Below are 21403 nucleotides of genomic sequence, written 5' to 3' on the forward strand. Positions count from 1 at the left end.
GAGTTATCGTCCAAATTTCTAATCATTTCAAAACGGTGATCGGGTCGTCACCTAATTAAGTTGAAAGTGTTTTGGGGTGTTTTTAAGTGTACCCGCGGGAACATGTCCTACACGCAACGGCATCGAAATTCGGTTTGAGACTACAAACAAATGTTCTTAATATTTGTTTCTCTGTTTTCAGAGATACAACTTCAACAGGTTAGTTGTTATGCATCCAACATACGATTTCAGCGGGCAATTTTTCCTTCGAATGGGAAAAAAAGTGCAAAAAGAGCAAATAATCCTTTTAATTTATGACCGATTCTTTAAATATTGTAGACTTTTATTCTTTCTCGACTAGGTGTCGTCCGACTGTTCTGTCTTTTTTTACAACTACATCATAAGGCAGTGTAGTTAGTGCTTCGTTCAACAATGCAAACCAGGAGGAGATATCATCAAGAATGGCGCATTTTCTTACTGATCATTCTGGCGAATGGTGCATCGTGCGATGGTAAGTTCACGTTGATTTGATTCGTCAACGTCGTTTTTCTTCCTTTAGTAGAATATTTACTGAATTGTGCCGCTGTTGCGTCCACGGTCAAGGTTGAATAGCGCCCTGTAGAGACGGGTTGGTAGGCCGCGCCATGTTGGATGACGCACGAATAAAGTGTGTTACTCGAATCTGAATTGCTCTATCTCAGTATGGGGCAAGACTAACCTCGTCCCTAGTGCTTACTTTATTTCCAACCTCGTTTCCAATAGTAAGCCCTTGATAGGAAACTTTCTTCATGCATCCTGATTTTATACCGCATTTTGCTAGTGATGGATACGCCTTCATAACGTCCACGCCTTCTAAAAAAATACTCCTTTCCTTTCCAATTTGCTCATAATTATTAATTATGAAATGTGATATTGCGTATTGACGGGATAAGATTGTAACATTTTAACTTCGAAAAACAATCGTGTTTTCACAACTCACGCTGCGACGAATTGATTGTGTTTTTACCCCAGACACCGCATTCAAAAACAAACGCTAATGTGACGCACAGGCAGGCACAAGACTATTCCTCATTTGCATACGTGTTCAAAAATGTTGTACATTATGTCAGCTCCCAAAAGAGACCGGATTGTATACCTCTGCAACGAGCAAACGCCAAGAAATACATGTCAGATCTGAGGACCCACGATCAAGGCTCACCATCACCAACTTTGACCTCCTCAATTGCACCCTCAGGCCACGAAAAATATTGCCGCGCCACTTTTGTCCGCTCCATCGTCACTGATGCATCGTTTGTAGATCTACGACATCTACGACGTTATCTCGGTTGGAGACTCCTCGACCATGAATTTCTACAAGCCTCCTTCCACAGCTTGGACCAACGCTACCGTTACCTATGTAACCTTACCCAGCCATTTATGTGGGCGACTTCAATAGCCACCACACCATCTGCGGTCACAATAGCAACGACAGGAATGGCGAATGTGTCACCGAATGGTCCAACCACGCACACACCCACCTACGGTGCTTGATATGAACAACACGGGACTATCAGATCGGTTCGCTGGGTAACGCAGCACTCTCCAGACCTCTGTTGGGTCTCCTCGAAGGATGGATGTCTCCTTCCAGCCAAATGTCCTTCCTGGGATCCCAGTTCCCACGCGTCCGTCACAGACCCATCGTACGTATGCGCAATCGACATCGGAATCTGACTGCCCATCATCAAAACCGTCCAGAAACCAAGATGGAACGTCCGAAAAGCCGACTGGACAAGCTTTACCAGTGACCTGGAGTGAAGCAGGCTATCTCAAAAGCTCCGAAACGTCATATTCCCCACGGCTTCAGTACACCTTGCCTCGATATGATGAAGAATGCCGACAACATCTGACGGAGTACAGTACGTAGATACCGAAAACGCTGAGATCTCCGATAACTCATTCAGACCCTGAATGATGCCAGACGTAGTCGCTGGGCACGGGAAGAAACAACAAGCAGTGTAGACTTCACACATTATACAGCCGCAATAGCTGTAAACTCTTATGCTAACTCGGTGTGGGACAACAGCCAATCCCAACCTCCAGCAGACCCAGCGTCCACCCAAGAAAGAAAAAAATCAATAAAACAGGTACATCAAGCATGAAAAACAGCTTAAACTCGTATGACCTAGTCGCCCTCATCCTTCACACCACTCGAAGTCACTAGCGCAGTTAGGAATTTGAAAACAAGTAAGGCCGCTGGGTACGACCAGATGTATATAGGGCCTACCCAGAATTCATCAAGAACTTGGGACACCAAGCCATCAACTTGCTAAGCAAATCCCTCACCCGGGTGATCTATGACAAATAGATCCCCAACACGTGGAGAACAGCTGTCATTGCCATACCCAAAGCTGGGAAAGACCCGAAGCCAGCAGCCAGTTAATACAGACCAATCTCGCTCCTCTCCATCTGCTACAAGCTCCTTGAAAGAGTGATTCTCAACCACATCTCTCCACTAATTCTTGTTGACGGTTTTTCTCCCCTGATCAAGCAGGATTCAGGAGCGGCCGCAGCACAGCAGATCAGGTGCTTGCACTTACCACATGCATAGAGAACTGCTACCAACGAAAACTGAAACCCTGGTGCGATTTTTCTAGACGTCACTTCAGATACGATAATGTTTGGCATAATGGCCTGTTCACCAAACTGTCTTCCTTGCTGCCTCCCTAGACAGTTCAGATCATAGAGGTTCTCCTTGCAAACAGACGCTTCGAGGGTACACATGGGCGATAAAACCAGCTCATGGAGAACCCATGCGACATGCACAACAACGGACTCCCATGTAAGGATCGACACAGTACTGATCGCCGAGCCTACTGTTCGACTCCTGACATGGACCTCCCAAGCAACTCTTGGTCCAAGTTTAACCCGTTCCGCTCTGGCGCTGGACCCTGGAGCAGTAGTGTGTCCCCTCTTAGTACCTGCAATACTGTGAAAACGATAGGAAATATCTGGAAAAGTGCCTTCTTCAGCGATTCCAATGCGGCCTCTCGGCACCTCACCTTGCAGACGACAGGGCAGTGACGTGGCTTTGCGAGGCAACCATCGGCAAATAATTTAAGGGGGCAACATCATTGTAGGAGAGATACTACTATTTAACTGATTGAGTTTAAAGGTTATAAACAAAGAAGTTTAACAACACAGCACGAAGAAAGTCGGAAAACGTCGAGGCACTGTGCCCAGATGAATCGGATCAATCTAATTGCGGTGTAGGCTTCGGATTCAGGAATCACTTTGCAACTGACTTGTTTACATTAAAAAAAAGAACTAAATGACGACGCGGTAAAATCTCCACCATCATGCAATGTGACCAATGGCCAATCTTTCGTTTTTCAGAGTATGTTCAAACTAACGAGGTACATGTATAGCTACGAACCAGATATCAACTTTCCGTTCAGCAGCGTGCAGTACATCACCGCCTAGTCGCAGGCCGGATACCGCATCAGAATAACGTTGGATCCATGTTATCCAAAGACAATGTTTAAAACTTCAGGCTTGTGCACATTCTGAATTAATCAATTTATTCCTTTTCTGTCCCTAGAGCAAAACAACTGGCATTCCTGAAATCAAACTTATTGTTTGATTTTACAAAAAAACTAGTATTTTTTTCTGATTTTTCATTAACTGTTGTATTTTCTTCCACAGTTCCATGTGGAAAAAGCAACATCACCCTCAGCAACTCAACACAGACTTCAGAAACACTGACTTCGCCTTATTACCCAAACAACTATCCCATCAATGCCCGGTGCATTTGGTACATCACAGTTGATGAAGGCTCCACGATAGCCTTTCGTTTCTCCGTGTTCAATACGGAGCGAACATACGACACGTTGACCATTGGCAACGGCCACGAGTCATCCGATGGTGACTCTGTTATTGGTCGTTTTAGCGGCTTCCTGACGAATCTATCCGTCGATTCCAATAACCACACGGCATGGATGGAGTTTACCAGCGATTCTTCGGTAACCGAGATCGGATTCGAGGTAAAGATCACTCAAGAAAGCTATGAAGGTAAGTAGCAACTTGAAAAGATAATGGAATGTCTCCTGAAGTTGTTGTGCAGCTGATATTACGGAACAGTGCATACATGTAACTTATGTTGCTTGCCGCAGATTTACACAACTAATTACATTTGCGTAATATATAATTACGAATGATTTCATGAAAATTGGTATGCTGTTCAATGTTTTCAATATTTCAAACATCTTGGGCAAGGATGATCGTTGCATTTTAGACATCGGTCACAAAAATGTTTATACTTCGAGACTTCACGAAATACTTCGAGATTGTGCTAATTTTGAATTAATTAATTTATTCTTTTTCTGTCCCTACAGCAAAACCATTGGCATTCCTGAAATTAAATTCATGGTTTGGTTTAACAAGAAACCTTTGTCCTTTTTGTGATTTTTCATTGACAGTTTTATTTATCTTCTACAGGTTTTTGCGGAGAAAGAAACATCACTCTCAGCAACTCAACACAGACTTCAGAAACACTGACTTCGCCTTATTACCCAAACAACTATCCCAACAATGCCCGGTGCATTTGGTTTATCACAGTTGATGAAGGCTCCACGATAGCCTTCCGTTTCTCCGTGTTCAATACGGAGCGAACATACGACACGTTGACTATTGGCAACGGCCACGAGTCCTCCGATGGTGACTCTGTTATTGGTTTTTTTAGCAGTTCCCTGACGAGTCTAGCCGTCATTTCCAATAACCACACGGCATGGGTGGAGTTTACCAGCGATTCTTTGGTAACAGAGGTCGGATTCGAGGTAAAGATCACTCAAGAAAGATCTGAAGGTAAGTAGAAACTCGAAAAGATAATGGAATGTCTCCTGAAGTTGTTGTGCAGCTGATTTTACGGAAGAGTGCATACATGTAACTTACGTCGCTCACCGCAGATTTACACAACTAATTACATTTGCGTAATATATATAATTGCGAATGATTTCATGAAAATTGTTAGGCTGTTTAACGTTTTAGATATTATTTCAAACATCTTGGAAAAGACATCGTCACGAAGCAGTTGTTAAATCAGCTATGCTTGCCATTTTGAGAAAAAAAATTGTGGCTTCTTCGGAAGCAGGCGGCCACACTCAAATTTCTGTCAATGATAAAATAATACTTACTCATGTTGTTTAAGCCGTTAATTTTCTTACGTCACATTAACAAGTTGGCAGTGACCAATGAATTTAGACTCTATACAGACTAATTGGCGTAAATAGGTTTTTTTAATTGTCCATATTCCAAAGTCATAATTTGTTGTGCAAATTGCAAACTTATACAACGCACACGAGTTTGCAAAATGTGACGTAAATGAAATGCACAATATGTTGCTTGATAAGTTACTGTCTTTTGCAAAGTTTGGAGAATCGATTGCAGATCGTTACCTGTTATTTATTCTACTCTTTGCTGCATGCAGGTTCTTGTGGACAGGATGAATTTGCATGCCAGGATGAATCATCTGGCTTGATTTGTTTGGCAAGTGACGACACCTGTGATGGTGATGGCTTTACACTGTGCCCAGATGGATCAGATGAATCTAACTGCAGTGAGTATATTTCGGATTCATGAGGCATCATTGCAACTGACTTAAACTCTGTCAAACTTAAAGGCATATGTGATCTTTTCAATTTATCCCAAAAGTAGCATTCCGAACTATTATCAAGAAGCTAACACTTGCTGAAAATAGCCTATGTAATTCTTTTTTATTCCCCTGCCATCTTTGAAACAGATGACATTAAGCGTTATTCAAGCATCACATTATTGTTATCATCACTTTAGTTTTTAAGTATCACATGTAAAACATGTTACCCTAGCTAAATCTAAGTTACCCTCTCTTTCAAAAATTAACACATTTCCTATTTCAAAAAAGCATGCTTTTGTGGAATCTTGAATCTTGGCCAATCTTTCGTTCTTCAAATCATGTTCAAACTTAGGAGGTAGCTACGAACCAGATAGTTTAGTTGGAAAGGGGGGTATCGTGCACCCTCGGAAATCAATTTCTAATCAACGTGTCTAGGTCAGAAAAAATGCGTAGAAAACGATTTGCTATGTTAAAAAATTCAAAAAATGTCCCACGTATTGTTTTTATGCAAATTAGTGCCGCCATTACCGAAAAATCTATTTTTAATTATATCTCAGCCAATATTGCAGATAACTGAACGAACTAGGTGTCTAAACCCATGTTTTCAAGGTCAGAGATCACAATAAAACTATTTTGGAAGTCACCACATGTGTCTGTGGCATAGGAATATGCAAATTAGTGCCGCTAATACCGGAACATCATGTTTTTGGCATATCTCGGCCAATATAGAACATAACTACACCAGTAAGGTGTCTAAACCCATGTTTTGATGGTCAAGTATCATTAGAAGACCATTCACGAAGTAACTATGTGTGTCTTTGGCATGAAAATATGTAAAATATTAAGTGTCGGTTTATCAGATATTTGATTTTTAGCCGATATCTCGGCCAATATTGCACATGACTACACAAGTAAGGTGTCTAAACCCATGTTTTGAGGGTCAGGTATCATTAGAAGACCATTCACGAAGTAACTATGCGTGTCCTTGGCAGGTAAATATGTAAATTCAAAAGTGTCGATTTATCAAAAAATTGATTTTTAGCCAATATTATATTCAATTTCAGCCAATAGTACAATTTATTTTAAATATGATGGCTTAAAATAAACTTTGATCATTATTGCTTATCAAAAACCCTTCTGTCAACATTAGCTGCAATATTGGCCGAGATATTGGCTAAAAATCAAATTTCCGATAAATCGACACTTTTGAATTTACATATTTACCTGCCAAGGACACGCATAGTTACTTCGTGAATGGTCTTCTAATGATACCTGACCCTCAAAACATGGGTTTAGACACCTTACTTGTGTAGTTATGTGAAATATTGGCCGAAATATTGGCTAAAAATCAAATATCTGATAAACCGACACTTTATAATTTACATATTTTCATGCCAAAGACACACATAGTTACTTCGTGAATGGTTTTCTAATGATACTTGACCCTCAAAACATGGGTTTAGACACCTTACTGGTGTAGTTATGTGCTATATTGGCCGAGATATGCCAAAAACATGACTTTCCGGTATTTGCGGCACTAATTTGCATTTTCCTATGCCACAGACACATGTGGTGACTTCCAGAATAGTTTTATTGTGATCTCTGACCTTGAAAACATGGGTTTAGACACCTAGTTCGTTCAGTTATCAGCAATATTGGCTGAGATATAATTAAAAATAGATTTTTCGGTAATGGCGGCACTAATTTGCATAAAAACAATACGTGGGACATTTTTTGAATTTTTTAACATATCAAATCGTTTTCTACGCATTTTTTTCTGACCTAGACACGTTGATTAGAAATTGATTTCCGAGGGTGCACGATACCCCCCTTTTCCGACTGAACTAAGACATCAACTTTCTGTTCAGCAGCGTACAGTACATCACCACCTAGTCGCAGGCCGGATACCATAACGTTGGATCCATGTTATCCAAAGACAATGTTGTATACTTCGGGCTTGTGTACATTCTGATTAAATTTTGTCTTTTTCTGTCCCATGAGCAAAACCACTGGCATTCCTGAAATTAAACTTATTGTTTGGTTTTACAAGAAACCTAGTATTTTTCTGATTTTTCATTAACTATTCTATTTTCTTCTGCAGGTCCATGCGGAAAAAGCAACATCATCCTCAGCAACTCAACACAGACTTCAGAAACACTAACTTCGCCTTATTACCCAAACAACTATCCCAACGATGCCCAGTGCATTTGGTTCATCACAGTTGATGAAGGCTCCACAATTGCCTTCCGTTTCTCCGTGTTCAATACGGAGCAAACATACGACGCGTTGACCATTGGCAACGGCCACGAGTCCTCCGATGATGACTCTGTCATTGGTCTTTTTAGCGGTGTCCTGACGAGTCTAGCCGCCGTTTCCAATAACCACACGGCATGGATGGAGTTTACCAGCGATTATTGGGTAACCAAAATCGGATTTGAGGTAAAGATCACTCAAGAAAGCTATGAAGGTAAGTAGCAACTTGAAAAGATAATGTAATGTCTCCTGAAATTGTTGTGCAGCTGATTATACGGAAGAGTGCATACATGTAACTTATGTCGCTCACCGCAGATTTACACAACTAATAACATTTGCGTAATATGTAATTGCGAATGATTTCATAAAATTGGTATGCTGTTCAACGATTTAAATATTACTTCAACATCTTGGACAAGGATGAGCGCTTTTTAAGACATTGGTCACATAACAGTTTATACTTCGAAATTGTGCTAATTCTGAATAAATTAATTCATTTTTTCTGTCCCTAGGGCAAAACCACTGGCATTCCTGAAATTAGAGTTATGGTTCGGTTTTACAAGAAACCTTAGTCCTTTTTGTAATTTTTCATTAACAGTTTTATTCATCTTCTACAGGTTATTGCGGCAAAAGAAACATCACTCTCAGCAACTCAACACAGACTTCAGAAACACTGACTTCGCCTTATTACCCAAACAACTATCCCAACAATGCCCGGTGCATTTGGTTCATCACAGTTGATGAAGGCTCCACGATAGCCTTCCGTTTCTCCGTGTTCTATACGGAGCAAACACACGACGCGTTGACCATTGGCAACGGCTACGATTCATCCGATGGTGACTCCATTATTGGTCTTTTGAGTAGTTCCCTGCCGAGTCTAGCCGTCGTTTCCAATAACCACACGGCATGGATGAAGTTTACTAGCGATTCTTCGGTAACCGAGATCGGATTCGAGGTAAACATCACTCAAGGAAGACCTGAAGGTAAGTAGCAACTTGAAAAGATAATGGAATGTCTCCTGAAGTTGTTGTGCAGCTGATTTTACGGAAGAGTGCATACATGTAACTTATGTCGCTCACCGCAGATTTACACAACTAATAACATTTGCGTAATATGTAATTACGAATGATTTCATAAAATTGGTATGCTGTTCAACGATTTAAATATTACTTCAACATCTTGGACAAGGATTATCGTTACTTTGAAGACATTGGTCACAAAACAGTTTATACTTCGAGATTGTGCTAATTCTGAATAAATTAATTCATTTTTTTCTGTCCCTATGGCAAAAGCACTGGCATTCCTGAAATTAGAGTTATGGTTCGGTTTAACAAGAAACCTTTGTCCTTTTTGTGATTTTTCATTAACAGTTTTATTTATCTTCTACAGATTATTGCAGCAAAGGAAACATCACTCTTAGCAACTCAACACAGACTTCAGAAACACTGACTTCGCCTTATTACCCAAACAACTATCCCAACAATGCCCGGTGCATTTGGTTCATCACAGTCGATGAAGGCTCCACGATAGCCTTCCGTTTCTCCGTGTTCAACACGGAGCAAACACACGACACGTTGACCATTGGCAACGGCCACGAGTTCTCCGATGGTTACTCTGTTATTGGTCATTTTAGCAGTTCCCTGACGAGTCTAGCCATCGTTTCCAATAACCACACGGCATGGATGAAGTTTACCAGCGATTATTCGGTAACCGAGGTCGGATTCGAGGTAAAGATCACTCAAGAAAGACCTGAAGGTAAGTAGCAACTTGAAAAGATAATGGAATGTCTCCTGAAGTTGTTGTGCAGCTGATTTTACGGAACAGTGCATACATGTAACTTATGTCGCTCACCGCAGATTTACACAACAAATTACATTTGCATAATATATCATTACGAATGATTTCATGAAAATTGGTATGCTGTTCAAAGATTTAAATATTATTTCAAACAACTTGGACAAGGATGATTTTATTTTTCTTGTACAGGTTTTTGTGGGAAAAGAAACATCACTCTCAACAACTCAACGCAGACTTCAGAAACACTGACTTCGCCTTATTACCCAAACAACTATCCCACCAATGCCCAGTGCATTTGGTTCATCACAGTTGATGAAGGCTCCACGATAGCCTTCCGTTTCTCCGTGTTCAAAACCGAGCACACATACGACACTGTGACCATCGGCAACGGCCATGCACCCCTCGATGGTGAATCCATTATTGGTCGTTTTAACGGTTTCCTGGCGAGTCTCGCCATCTTTTCCAGTAACCACACAGCCTGGATGGATTTTGCGAGCGATGGTTCAGTAACCAAGATCGGATTTAACGTAACGATTACACAAGAAAGATCTGAATGTAAGTAGCATAGGTAATGTAATGACTCCTGAAGTTGCGTGCAGCTGACTTTGTTTATGGAAAGTGCACGTCAGTTATTAGCTGTTCCCAATTTCAATCATAATCGTTTATTACCGTGTAGTTTCTTTTTCTCGTGTCATGACGCCGTGAATATTTGCTGAGGCAGTCACACTATCTCAACAATCCGATAAGGTATGATTCCAGTTATTTGCACATCACATTATATTTGCCTGGCGATGTGCAATTTCTGATGAATATAAGGTCCAGCAGCCAAGGCTAAAACACATGATGCCTATTTCGCAAAGCGCAGTTTCGTTTCAAGTCTGGCTTGTCATTAAAAACTGTTAATGTTCCGAACTTCCAATCAGCTTAGGCATTGCCAGCGGGGGTAAGGGGGGTATTTCCTCCGCACCCCCCCCCCTATTTTTGTAAATACTGCCCGTTTCCATTCTGATGCCCCTTTTCACCAGCGCTTACCCCCCCCCCCCCCCCCCCGCCCTTGTAAAGAGTGCCCTGCTTTTGTTAACAAGTTACTGACTGTGGTCAATACCCAGACCGAATGTTAATTGGCTGAAAAGAAAACACTGGTAACCTTTTCCCGTTTTTGTGGGAGAAAACAACTAAATCCAAAGGGGCATTTTTTTACTCACCCTTTACACTGTTACTTCGACTACACAAATTGACAAAGTCAAAGCCAAAATTATGCTGCGTAAGTTGCAGATGCAACGCGAAAGTGTTTGCGAAATTTGACGTAAATAATGAAATGCACAATGTGTAATTGTGCTTGAAAATAGGTAACTGCTATTGCGTACATTTTTGGAGAGCAGGCTGCAGAACGTTACATGTGATTTGTTTTGCTCCTTGCTGCAGTTTCTTGCGGCAAAGATGAATCTGTATGCGAGGATGCCTCATCTGGCTTGATTTGTTTGACACGTGACGACACCTGTGGCGGCTTTCTACTGTGTCCAGATGAATTAGATGAATCGAACTGCGGTAAGAAGAATTCGGATTCATTAACAATTTCATAACTGACTTCATACAGGATCATTGGCATTTATCAAAAAGTAGCCTACAGAACTATTATAAAAGGTAAAGTCCATCATTTGTAATTTGTGCGTTTTGTTCAACAACAAACGTGCTCAAAATCTATAGAAGGGTACTGAACAACTAACCTGATGAACTTTCAGCTCAGCGGCAGCTGTGTATTCCGATAAAAACAGCATTTTGGGATCTTGATTTCAAATCAAAATTAGCTGGATCATGTTTGAATTGGGCTTCGTGTGTGCGTCGTGTTAATGCTTGCGCGCGTTTCGCCGAATAAAAAAAACCGAACTACTAACGGAAATTTCCAACGGAGCGTCTTTAGAAACACCGTTGGAAAGGCCTTCTTTCGTTGATTTGTTCAAAATGACAGCATGCCAAAAAGAATAATTACACAGGGAGTTTAGTTCCTTTACTATCTTTCAACAAAGTATATTTTTCAACAATAATTACGCCAGTTACTTTTTGGATAGCTGCAAATGATGGACTGTAGCTTAAAAAAACGTTTAACTTGGAATAACATTAGGGCTCGTTCAATGACGGCCATTTCTGTAGGAGAACTGCAACTGCGTATTTTAGCAATCAAGCACGCATTGCGCACATAGATATAGAACTTAAATAAGTTCTATATCTATGATTGCGCAGTGGTAAAAATGTTCCAAACACGCGCGCTTGTTGCTCGAAATGTGTTCGAAATACGACGCAGCTGATGCGCGTTTTGAAAGTTGACGCTCAAAATACCTGTTCGTGGATGGTCTGTAGGAAATGATGTCATTTGAACTAGACCTATTGACCTATCGCCGTTTGTGAGTTAGCCACGCCCCTTAGACAACCCAATGGAAATTGTGTACGCCAAGTTTTGTTTGTCTGGATGTTGTGCGTTCCGCGTCCATTTATATGTCATGTAATTGGACAATTTTCACAAGCTGCGTTTACGCGCTTCTAACGCGATTCTACCGTGATAGGTCAATTATACTGGTATACAAATAATGAATGTTTGTAAGTGCAATGGTAAGAATAACTTCATGAGGTGACAGATGAAATGGAACATTTCATCTGTCACCGAATGAAATGATTCTTTCCATTGCACGAACGTTCATTATTTGTTTTATATAACACCTGAATAAATCCATGTCAAGTAATCTCGATTCATAAATACCTCAGACAGTTTAGCTATTCCTATTGGTCGAGAGCCCGTCACGTGGCCGGTATTAAACGGATGATAAAGACATGGCTAGCTGGTCTTAAACACTTTTCCAGTGTCACAATAAAATGTGGACTCCTAAAAATCCAGTGCCTCTTACCGTTTCATTGGTTGAACGTTCACAATCCTCACGTAGGCATGCGCAACACTACAAGCGAGTCCGAATTTTATAGTTCTAAATTCAAAACGCAACGCCCCAGGTGCGTTCTGCGTGACATCGCGCAGAACATGTTACGCGCGCGTCAATCTCCATAAAAGGGTTGTTTACATCTTACTCGCCAGCTGAACACTCCATTATTTTGCTAGAGGGATGTTTCAAAAAGCATGAAGTGAACTTGTTGAACAAAATCGGGAATTTTTGAACGAATTATTTGATTTTTTTTTTACGGATAAGGTATTTATGAATGGGAATAAATATGTGCTCCGTCGGTATTTATCACTCTGTTTAATACCGCTTAGAGTCTGGGTGCTGATAATTATCAGCACCCAGACTCTAAGCGGTATTAAACGAGTGATAAAAACCTCCGGAGCACACATTTATTCCCTTATTCATAAATACCTAAGACAGTTTACGCATTCCTATTTGTCGAGAGCCCGTCACGTGGCCGGTCTTAAACGGATGATAAAGACATGGCTAGCTGGTCTTAAACACTTTTCCAGTGTCACAATAAAATGTGGACTCCTAAAAATCCAGTGCCTCTTATCGTTTCATTGGTTGAACGTTCACAATCCTCACGTAGGCATGCGCAACACTACCAGGGAGTCAGAATTTTAAAGTTCTAAATTCAAAACGCAACGCGCCAGGTGCGTTCTGCGCGACATCGCGCAGAACATGATACGCGCGCGTCAATCGCCATAAAAGGGTTGTTTACATCTTACTCGCCAGCTGAACACTCCATTATTTTTGCAAGAGGGATGTTTCAAAAAGCATAAAGTGAATTTGTTGAACAAAATCGGGATGTTTTGAACGAATTATATGATTTTTTCTTACCGAAAAGGTATTTATTAATGGGAATAAATATGTGCTCCGTCGGTATTTATCACTCTGTTTAAGACCACTTAGAGTCTGGGTGCTGATAATTACCCTCGCCTCCGGCTCGGGTAATTATCAGCACCCAGACTCTAAGTGGTCTTAAACAGAGTGATAAAAACCTCCGAAGCACACATTTATTCCCTTATTTAAAACAGCGCCACCACTAGCAGTAGTGACACCGTGCAATGGAAGTTCTATTCACCGTGCAATGGAACTTCCATTGCATTGTGCGCTGCGCGCCGCGCGCGCGCCGTGCGTTGGGACGAATAATTCAAGCACATGTGATCAATGATCCACCAATCAGATGACGGGGATTTATTCAGGTGTTGTATAATACTTAACAACCCGTGAATTTATTATGCCCCGCGGCGAAGCCGAAGGGGCATACTGTTTCCGCCTTGTCCTTCCGTGGGTGGGTGGGTGGGTGGGTGGGTGGGTGGGTGTGTGGGTGTGTGGGTGTGTGTGTCCGGACAAATCTTGTCAGCGCGATAACTTGAGAAATACTTAACATATGAACTTCAAATTTGGTCTGTGTATTGTTCTTGGTAATCCTAAGAGGCCTATTGCATTTGGGGCCGAAAGGTCAAGGGTCAAGGTCACAGTGGCTGAAACAATAGAAATTTTGTCAGCGCGATAATTTGAGAAATACTTTACATATGAACTTCAAATTTGGTTTGTGGATTGTCCTTGGCAATCCTGAGAAGCCTTTTGCATTTGGGGCCGAAAGGTCAAGGGTCAAGGTCACAGTGGCTAAAACAAAAGAAATTTTGTCAGCGTGATAACTTGAGATATACTTTACATATGAACTTCAAATTTGGTTTGTGGATTGTCTTTGGCAATCCTAAGAGGCCTATCGCATTTGGGGCCGAAATGTCAAGGGTCAAGGTCACAGTGGCTAAAACAAAAGAAATTTTGTCAGCGCGATAACTTGAGAAATACTTTACATATGAATTTCAAATTTGGTTTGTGTATTGTTCTTGGTAATCCTAAGAAGCCTATTGCATTTGGGGCCGAAAGGTCAAGGGTCAAGGTCACAGTGGCTGAAACAATAGAAATTTTGTCAGCGCGATAACTTGAGAAATACTTTACATATGAATTTCAAATTTGGTTTGTGTATTGTTCTTGGTAATCCTAAGAAGCCTATTGCATTTTGGGCCGAAAGGTCAAGGGTCAAGGTCACAGTGGCTGAAACAATAGAAATTTTGTCAGCGCGATAACTTGAGAAATACTTTACATATGAACTTCAAATTTGGTTTGTGGATTGTCCTTGGTAATCCTAAGAAGCCTTTTGCATTTGGGGCCAAAAGGTCAAGGGTCAAGGTCACAGTGGCTAAAACAATCAAAATCTTGTATTTATTCTAAGATCATAGGGATTAGGGATTAATTCATATAAAACCTACAGAAGACACTAATGCTGTCAATGAACATTCCATGTGACCAAGGTACATGTAAGTTGATGTTAAAAGAGTGGTGTTATGTCATGGGAACAGTCACGGTTGCGGGGCATTTGTGTTTGTAAACACACCTGACTTGTTTCGTCTGGCTTGCTTTATAAAACAAAAAAGGAATTCGGTGATTTCCAATGATCAGTCAATTAAATGATCGTTCGAAATATTATACAAATAACGAATGTTTGGAATAGAACATTCAATCTGTCACCGAATGAAATTATTCTTTCCATCGCACGAACGTAAAACATTCGTTATTTGTTTTATACAACACCTGAATAAATTCTCGTCATTTGATTGGTAAATTATAAACTACAATTTGTTTTGATTTTAAAGATGTTGAACTACCCCTTCACGAAAATGTTTGAACCCAACGCTGTAGCGCTGGCTCTTTGGAACAATACGCGCTACGCTGAACGCGCACACCAGCTTGCATTTTGCACGCAAATACCGCGTCATGGAACAAGCGCAAAGTGAAGCGGTATAACGCATGGGTATAATGCATGGTCGCACCGTGCATTATACCGAATAATAATATGTCACGTGATCTACAATTCACCAATCAGATGACGGGGATTTATTCAGGTGTTGTATAAAGAGTAATATTAAGTCGTATTTCGTGATCAAAAGGTTTTGCATAGTTCGTCACTGTTTTTGCGGAAAGTGTATAATAAATACTGAGCTGAAACTTCAACTGGTTAGGTTTTGAACATTCTTCTTTGGATTATTCAAGTGGTACTTTTATTCCACAAGTCAGATTTGTTACTGGGAGAGACTTGAGGTTCCGAGGCCCCCTGTGCATGATAAAGCCTTATCATATAGAAACATAATGTTCACCTATTTGAGACCAAAATGTATTTTTGGTTGACCTATGTAACTCCAAATACCTTTTTAGTTCGGGTCGACTCTTTAACATCAGTCTGAAAAGGCGTGCACCTTTTTTCATTTTTGAATCCGTTCGTTTGTTTGTTTGGTTGTTGTTTGGTTTGTTGGTGTGTTTGGATGTTTGTTTGGGTGTTTGGATGTTTATTTGGGTGTTGGGGTGTTTGTTGGGGTGTTTCGTCACCGACACCACGAAGTAACACTCTACCGTGTTAAAGCATATTTTTTTTCGATTTTCAGTTTTTTGGATTTTTAAACATTATTCATCAAGGCCTACCATTGCATGAAGTTTCAAAGCTTCAAGAGTTTTACTTTAATAATTACGCTAAGTATTCATGGCAACTTTTGCGCAAAAGTGACAATTTTCGTTTTCACGAAGTAACACTCAAGTTCCATTTTCCATTGCAATGCATGGCGCGCACTCTGCTCATAAGTGAGCAAAAACGTTTTCACGAAGTAACACTCTTCTTGTAACAAGTTGTATGAGCGCGCGCGCGCTGACCTGAATTTGCACTTTCCTCGTGTTAAATACATTGAAGAGTGTTACTTCGTGAAAACGAAAATTTACAGTTTCGCAGCTTTTTCGGTTTCACGAACTAACACTCATCTTTTTTCTCTTATTTCTTGTTTATTTAATACACAAACGAATGAAAAACAGCAGATTTAATAAATTCAATTCATCAAGTGTCCACAACGAGAAACCCAACTGAAAATACTCTGTCGTTTTGACGCAAAGTGTTGTTTTAGAAGGCGTTCAACTTTAGTTGCCGTTTTTTCCGATTGCTAGTTTTTACTGGTATGTAGATGGGTGTTACTTCGTGGTGTCGGTGATAGTTTGTTTGTGTTCTGTTTTAGGTCCTTGCAGAGAAGATCAATTTCAGTGCTCCGTGTCGGGACTTTGTATACCTGCTTCCAAACATTGTGACGGGGTGCTTTCGTGTGACGACAACACTGATGAATCTGGCTGCGGTGAGTTTCAATCCCACATTTTGACTTGGATTTGCTGCGTGGACATGCGTAAGTTTGAACCCTGACGGGGTTGGTGTTCTTGGGCAAGACAAATGGATATCTACAGGGGTAGAGAGACCAGATTGCGCTTATCTCAATCTGCTGCAGAAATGGTCTCATGTGGCCTGATGAGCAGGGCTAATAATTGCGAAGCACATGCAGACATAGGGATAAGGCAAATACATTGTTTATGTACCCAAAAAAGAACAAAGCGAAACGTTTTGTTTTTACCCAATCTGTCTTCCCTTTATTCTGAAACCTATATTTCACAAAAAAAACTTTGTTTCTTGTCAAAAATAGAGCACTGCGGTGGAATCTCCACCATCAATGTGACCAACGGCCACTCTTTCGTTCATCAAATGAACTACGAGCCGGACGACGTCAACTTTCCGTTGGGCCGACATTGCGTGTGGTACGTCACCGCATCGGAGGGGTATCGCGTTAAGATCACCTTCAGGGAATACATGTTATCGCAAAACAGTGCTTTATTGTTCGGTCACGGGGAAGTACAGTTTTCGAACATCGAGGCGTTGAGCAGGCATGGCACGTATACCAAGCTGCATATAATTTCAGAGACTAACAATCTGTGGATAGCGCTGGTCATTTCTACTAGCATGACGTCTGCCAATCGTGTGAGCTTGGAAATCGAGGAACTAAGGCCAGTAGGTAAGTTCGATGACTCGAAGATTTGCTCTGTATTCATAAAATAAAAGAAGAGTCTGGCCGAAACCAATGTGGCTATTAAGGGTCGTCTCAATGGGGTCTATCTGATGTTCCCAATACCTATGTTCCCCAAAATCTGTAGGTTAGGGTTGGGGTTGGGGAACTTACGGTATAGGGGAACAAAGGTATGCACCCGTCTCAGTTCATATTCAGGACGGGTTCCGGACAAGTTGCGGGCAGAACAATTCACTTCGTCCGAAAAAAAAAGCTCTGCATTTTTCCCTGAACATGTTCCGGGGAAATTTTCATTAGTAACTGCTTCACTCACCAAGTCTGGTAACTTCACTGCGGGAAGATTTATACCCGATACAATGTCCGCAACTTGACCGGAGCTCGTTCCGGATATGAATAGAAACTGGACCTATCAAGGTAGCATTTATCTCAAGTTTGACAGGAAATGATTGGGCATATTTCTATCTCCTATAGGTGGGATGCAAGTCTAATGCAAATTACTCCCAAGCTAATGCCATTACCCATTTATACTACTGGGTGGAGAGCTAGAGAGGCTTGTGTACTTCTACCTGTACATGCAGTAAATTTATTTGTTCTGACAGTTGCCGGAATAAATACTTTTAATTTCGTTGCTTTGTGGTTGTTGTTTTTTTTTCTTCAGAATGTAACGATGCTGAATTTGCTTGCCCATCCGGCCTTGCCTGCATACCACGGAATCAAGTTTGCGATGGTTACCCACATTGCCCTATGAAAGGGGATGAATTTGGCTGTGGTTAGTATCTTCAATCTTCACTATTGGCTCACTGGTTGTTTTTAGATTATGTACTGGACTCGGACTCGATTAAAGTGACTTGAGACTCCAACAAGTGACTCAGGACTCAGACTCAGATTCAACACATAATCAAACAATCCATTAGGCCCCAACCCCTGGTGGTTTGACCAATTAATTAAACCCTTTATTATATCCGACATGCGTGTACAAATTCGAACAAGTGTGCACGTGCGTATATGACGCATATGGCTTGAACATGCAGTGCAGCATTTTGATGTGCATGTGTTACCCATGTAGTTGGGTAGGAAGAAGGCGGGATACCGTATGTCAAGGACACACATGACACATTATAGTTACTACAGGAATGGTCTTAGAATGATATTTGACCCTCAAAACATGGGTTTAGACACCTTACTTGTGTAGTGATGTGCAATATTGGCCGAGATATGCCAAAAACATGGTTTTCCGGTGCCAGCGACACAAATTTGCATATTCCTATGCCACAGATACATATTGCCACTTCCAGAATAGTTTTATTGTGATCTTTGACCCTGAAAACATGGGTTTAGACACCTTTTTCGTTCAGTTATCTGCAATATTGGCTGAGATATAGTAAACAATAGATTTTTATGGCGGCACTAATTTGCATAAAACCAACACGGGTATTTTTTAGAATTTTTTAACATAGCAAATCGTTTTCTACGCATATTTTCTGATCTAGAGACGTCAATGAGAAATTGATTTCCAAGGGTGCACGATAACCCCTTCTTCCCACTAAACTAATGGCGCAGTTCGTATGAATGACGGATCTGTACTCGTACTTGAATCGAGGGGCTTACACTGATTTGTGTCCCTTGGCAGGGTCATGCTATGAACATCAGTTCCGGTGTCCAGAAGGTGGTTGCATTGGGTCCCTGTACGAATGCAATGCCATACCTGGCTGTCTAGATCTGTGGGATGAGATGAACTGCTGTAAGTACCTATGTACCAATCCAGGCATGCTAACAAAATACCACGAAGGCCCCATGTAATGGCAAAAGCATTGTGCAAGCTATTGTTAAGATAATCCTTCACAGGGCAGTTGCTGTACTGTATAACTTGCACAATGGTTTCTCCATGGAAGGGGCCCTCCTGTGTGAAAAGTGATCACGCGTGTCCTTATTCGTCCATATATAATAGACCCCAGATAGATTCTGTGCACAAGTACGTACCCCCTCAACGGTAACAAAGGGACAGTTGCGGGAGACCTCTGAGAGGGACTCGAATGCATTGCCACCATATGCTGTTCGTGCACGGGGAATATAACAGAATGTTTAGTGTAGCAATGTTTGTTAAACCGATATTCAACTCTGCAATCCTGCACATTTCGTGGCACAGTCATAACTTATTTGTTTGGTTTCTACCAGAAACTTGGATCCTTTTCCCAATGTTTTCGTCCACTCTTTTCCCGATGTTTTCGTCCACTTATCTTTCACAGTTCCATGCGGAGAAGGCAACACCATCCTCGACTCAACGCAGACTTCAGCAACACTGACTTCAGTGTACTACCCAGATGACTATCCCAACAATGCACTGTGCATTTGGCTCATCACAGCCGATGTAGGCTCCGCGATAGCCTTCCGATTCTCCGGGTTTAATACCGAGAAAACCTACGACATGGTTACCATTGGCAACGGCCACGCGCCCTCCAGTACTGACTCCGTCATTGGTAGTTTTAGCAGTTCCCTGACGAGTCTAGCGGTTTTCTCCAACAACCACATAGCCTGGATGAAGTTTACAAGCGATTCTTCCATAAACCGTGTCGGATTCCAGGTAACGATCACACAAGAAAGATCGGAAGGTGAGTTGCAACTTTGATTGATGATGCAATGCGTATTTGGGCAGGCTTTCAAGTATGCGTACGTTTCCCTACTTTTCCGCATGCATAGTTGCGGAAAAGTAGTGCTTAATGCGTTGCTGTTGGTATGTAAAGTTTGGAGAATCGACTACAGAACTTAACATTTTGTATTTCTCTTTACTTTGTTGCTGCAGTTTCTTGCAGAGAAAATGAATTTGAATGCAAGGATAACTCATCTGGCTTGATTTGTTTGGCACATAACGCCAAATGTGATGGCTTTGCACTGTGCCCAGATGGATCAGATGAATCTCTTTGTGGTAAGCACATAAGCACATTAATCGTTTTGCAACTGATGTCTGGTTAAGAGCAGGCAGGATCATTTGCATTTATCTCAAAAATATAAAAGTATTAACCAAAAGCTAACTTACACTGGTACGTAACACCCCGTGAAATTCCATCCAGCTTGCTGTTATTTAGAAGAAATCAAGTACTGTATATATAAAGCGATTTCCAACAATTGTGAGTTGACAAAATTTTGAACAAAACGCTCAATTGACGATATCGTGTTTCGTGATCAAAAGGTTGTGCATGGTTGTTTCACTGTTTTTTTCAAAAAGTATTATATCCACTGAGCTGAGACTTCAAGCGGTTAAGTTTTGAACCTTCTACTTTGGAGTTTGGGTGGTGTTATTATTGAAAATTAACAAAATGCATGTAAAGCAAATGATCATAAATCATTTAAGAGTCCCGTGCTGCATCATCTGCTGTGTTACTTGTATGTATAAAAAAAAAAACAGAAAAGATGCCATCCAGTCCCTAGTCAACTTAAAAGCTATACCAATGAATAGTAACAATTAAAGGCATTCCTTTGTTATTTTTCATATCCCCTGTTACTTGTGAATTAATTGGCGTGTGATTTGCTGGCGACCAAATGTGTGATGTTGCACTTGTGGTCTTCGGCAATTGAGTAATATTACCGGAGTCTTATATAGCGCACGTACCAACCAACAATTAGGTACTCAAGGCGCTGGAAATTATATTATGTCTATTATTAAAGACAGGTAAATGAGGTTTATGGGAAATATGAGACCCATTATGTAGCACCTTGGTTTACAAGGTGCTGCGGCGCATATGCCAGAAACACTTGGGCATACCCCTTCTCTAAGCGATAAGTGTTTACTGGGTTCTTTAACGTGCATTGCACAGCGCACGGGACCTACGGCTTTCCGTCCCATCCGAAGGACGCAGCAATAATGGTAAAGTGCCTTGCTCAGGAGCACAAGCACCATGTTC

General features: G+C 41.2%; 1 protein-coding gene across 1 annotated transcript in view; it reads left to right on the forward strand.

Annotated features, from left to right (window-relative positions):
• The first annotated feature begins 343 nt into the window (after positions 1-343).
• Positions 344-21403, forward strand: part of LOC119724133 (CUB and sushi domain-containing protein 1-like) — a 31152-nt gene continuing 10092 nt past the window's right edge. Inside the window, exons 1-15 of the mRNA XM_038195053.1 lie at positions 344-490; positions 3661-4026; positions 4453-4818; positions 5441-5569; positions 7707-8072; positions 8476-8841; positions 9248-9613; positions 9845-10210; positions 11081-11203; positions 16674-16787; positions 17127-17492; positions 18163-18273; positions 19135-19245; positions 19751-20113; positions 20305-20427. Coding sequence (XP_038050981.1) covers positions 412-490; positions 3661-4026; positions 4453-4818; positions 5441-5569; positions 7707-8072; positions 8476-8841; positions 9248-9613; positions 9845-10210; positions 11081-11203; positions 16674-16787; positions 17127-17492; positions 18163-18273; positions 19135-19245; positions 19751-20113; positions 20305-20427 — 3715 coding nt within the window. The 5' untranslated portion in view covers positions 344-411. The remainder of the gene's footprint in view (positions 491-3660; positions 4027-4452; positions 4819-5440; positions 5570-7706; positions 8073-8475; positions 8842-9247; positions 9614-9844; positions 10211-11080; positions 11204-16673; positions 16788-17126; positions 17493-18162; positions 18274-19134; positions 19246-19750; positions 20114-20304; positions 20428-21403) is intronic.

Source organism: Patiria miniata, unplaced genomic scaffold, assembly GCF_015706575.1.
Source record: "Patiria miniata isolate m_02_andy unplaced genomic scaffold, ASM1570657v1 HiC_scaffold_18, whole genome shotgun sequence".
NCBI classification, from domain to species: domain Eukaryota; kingdom Metazoa; phylum Echinodermata; class Asteroidea; order Valvatida; family Asterinidae; genus Patiria; species Patiria miniata.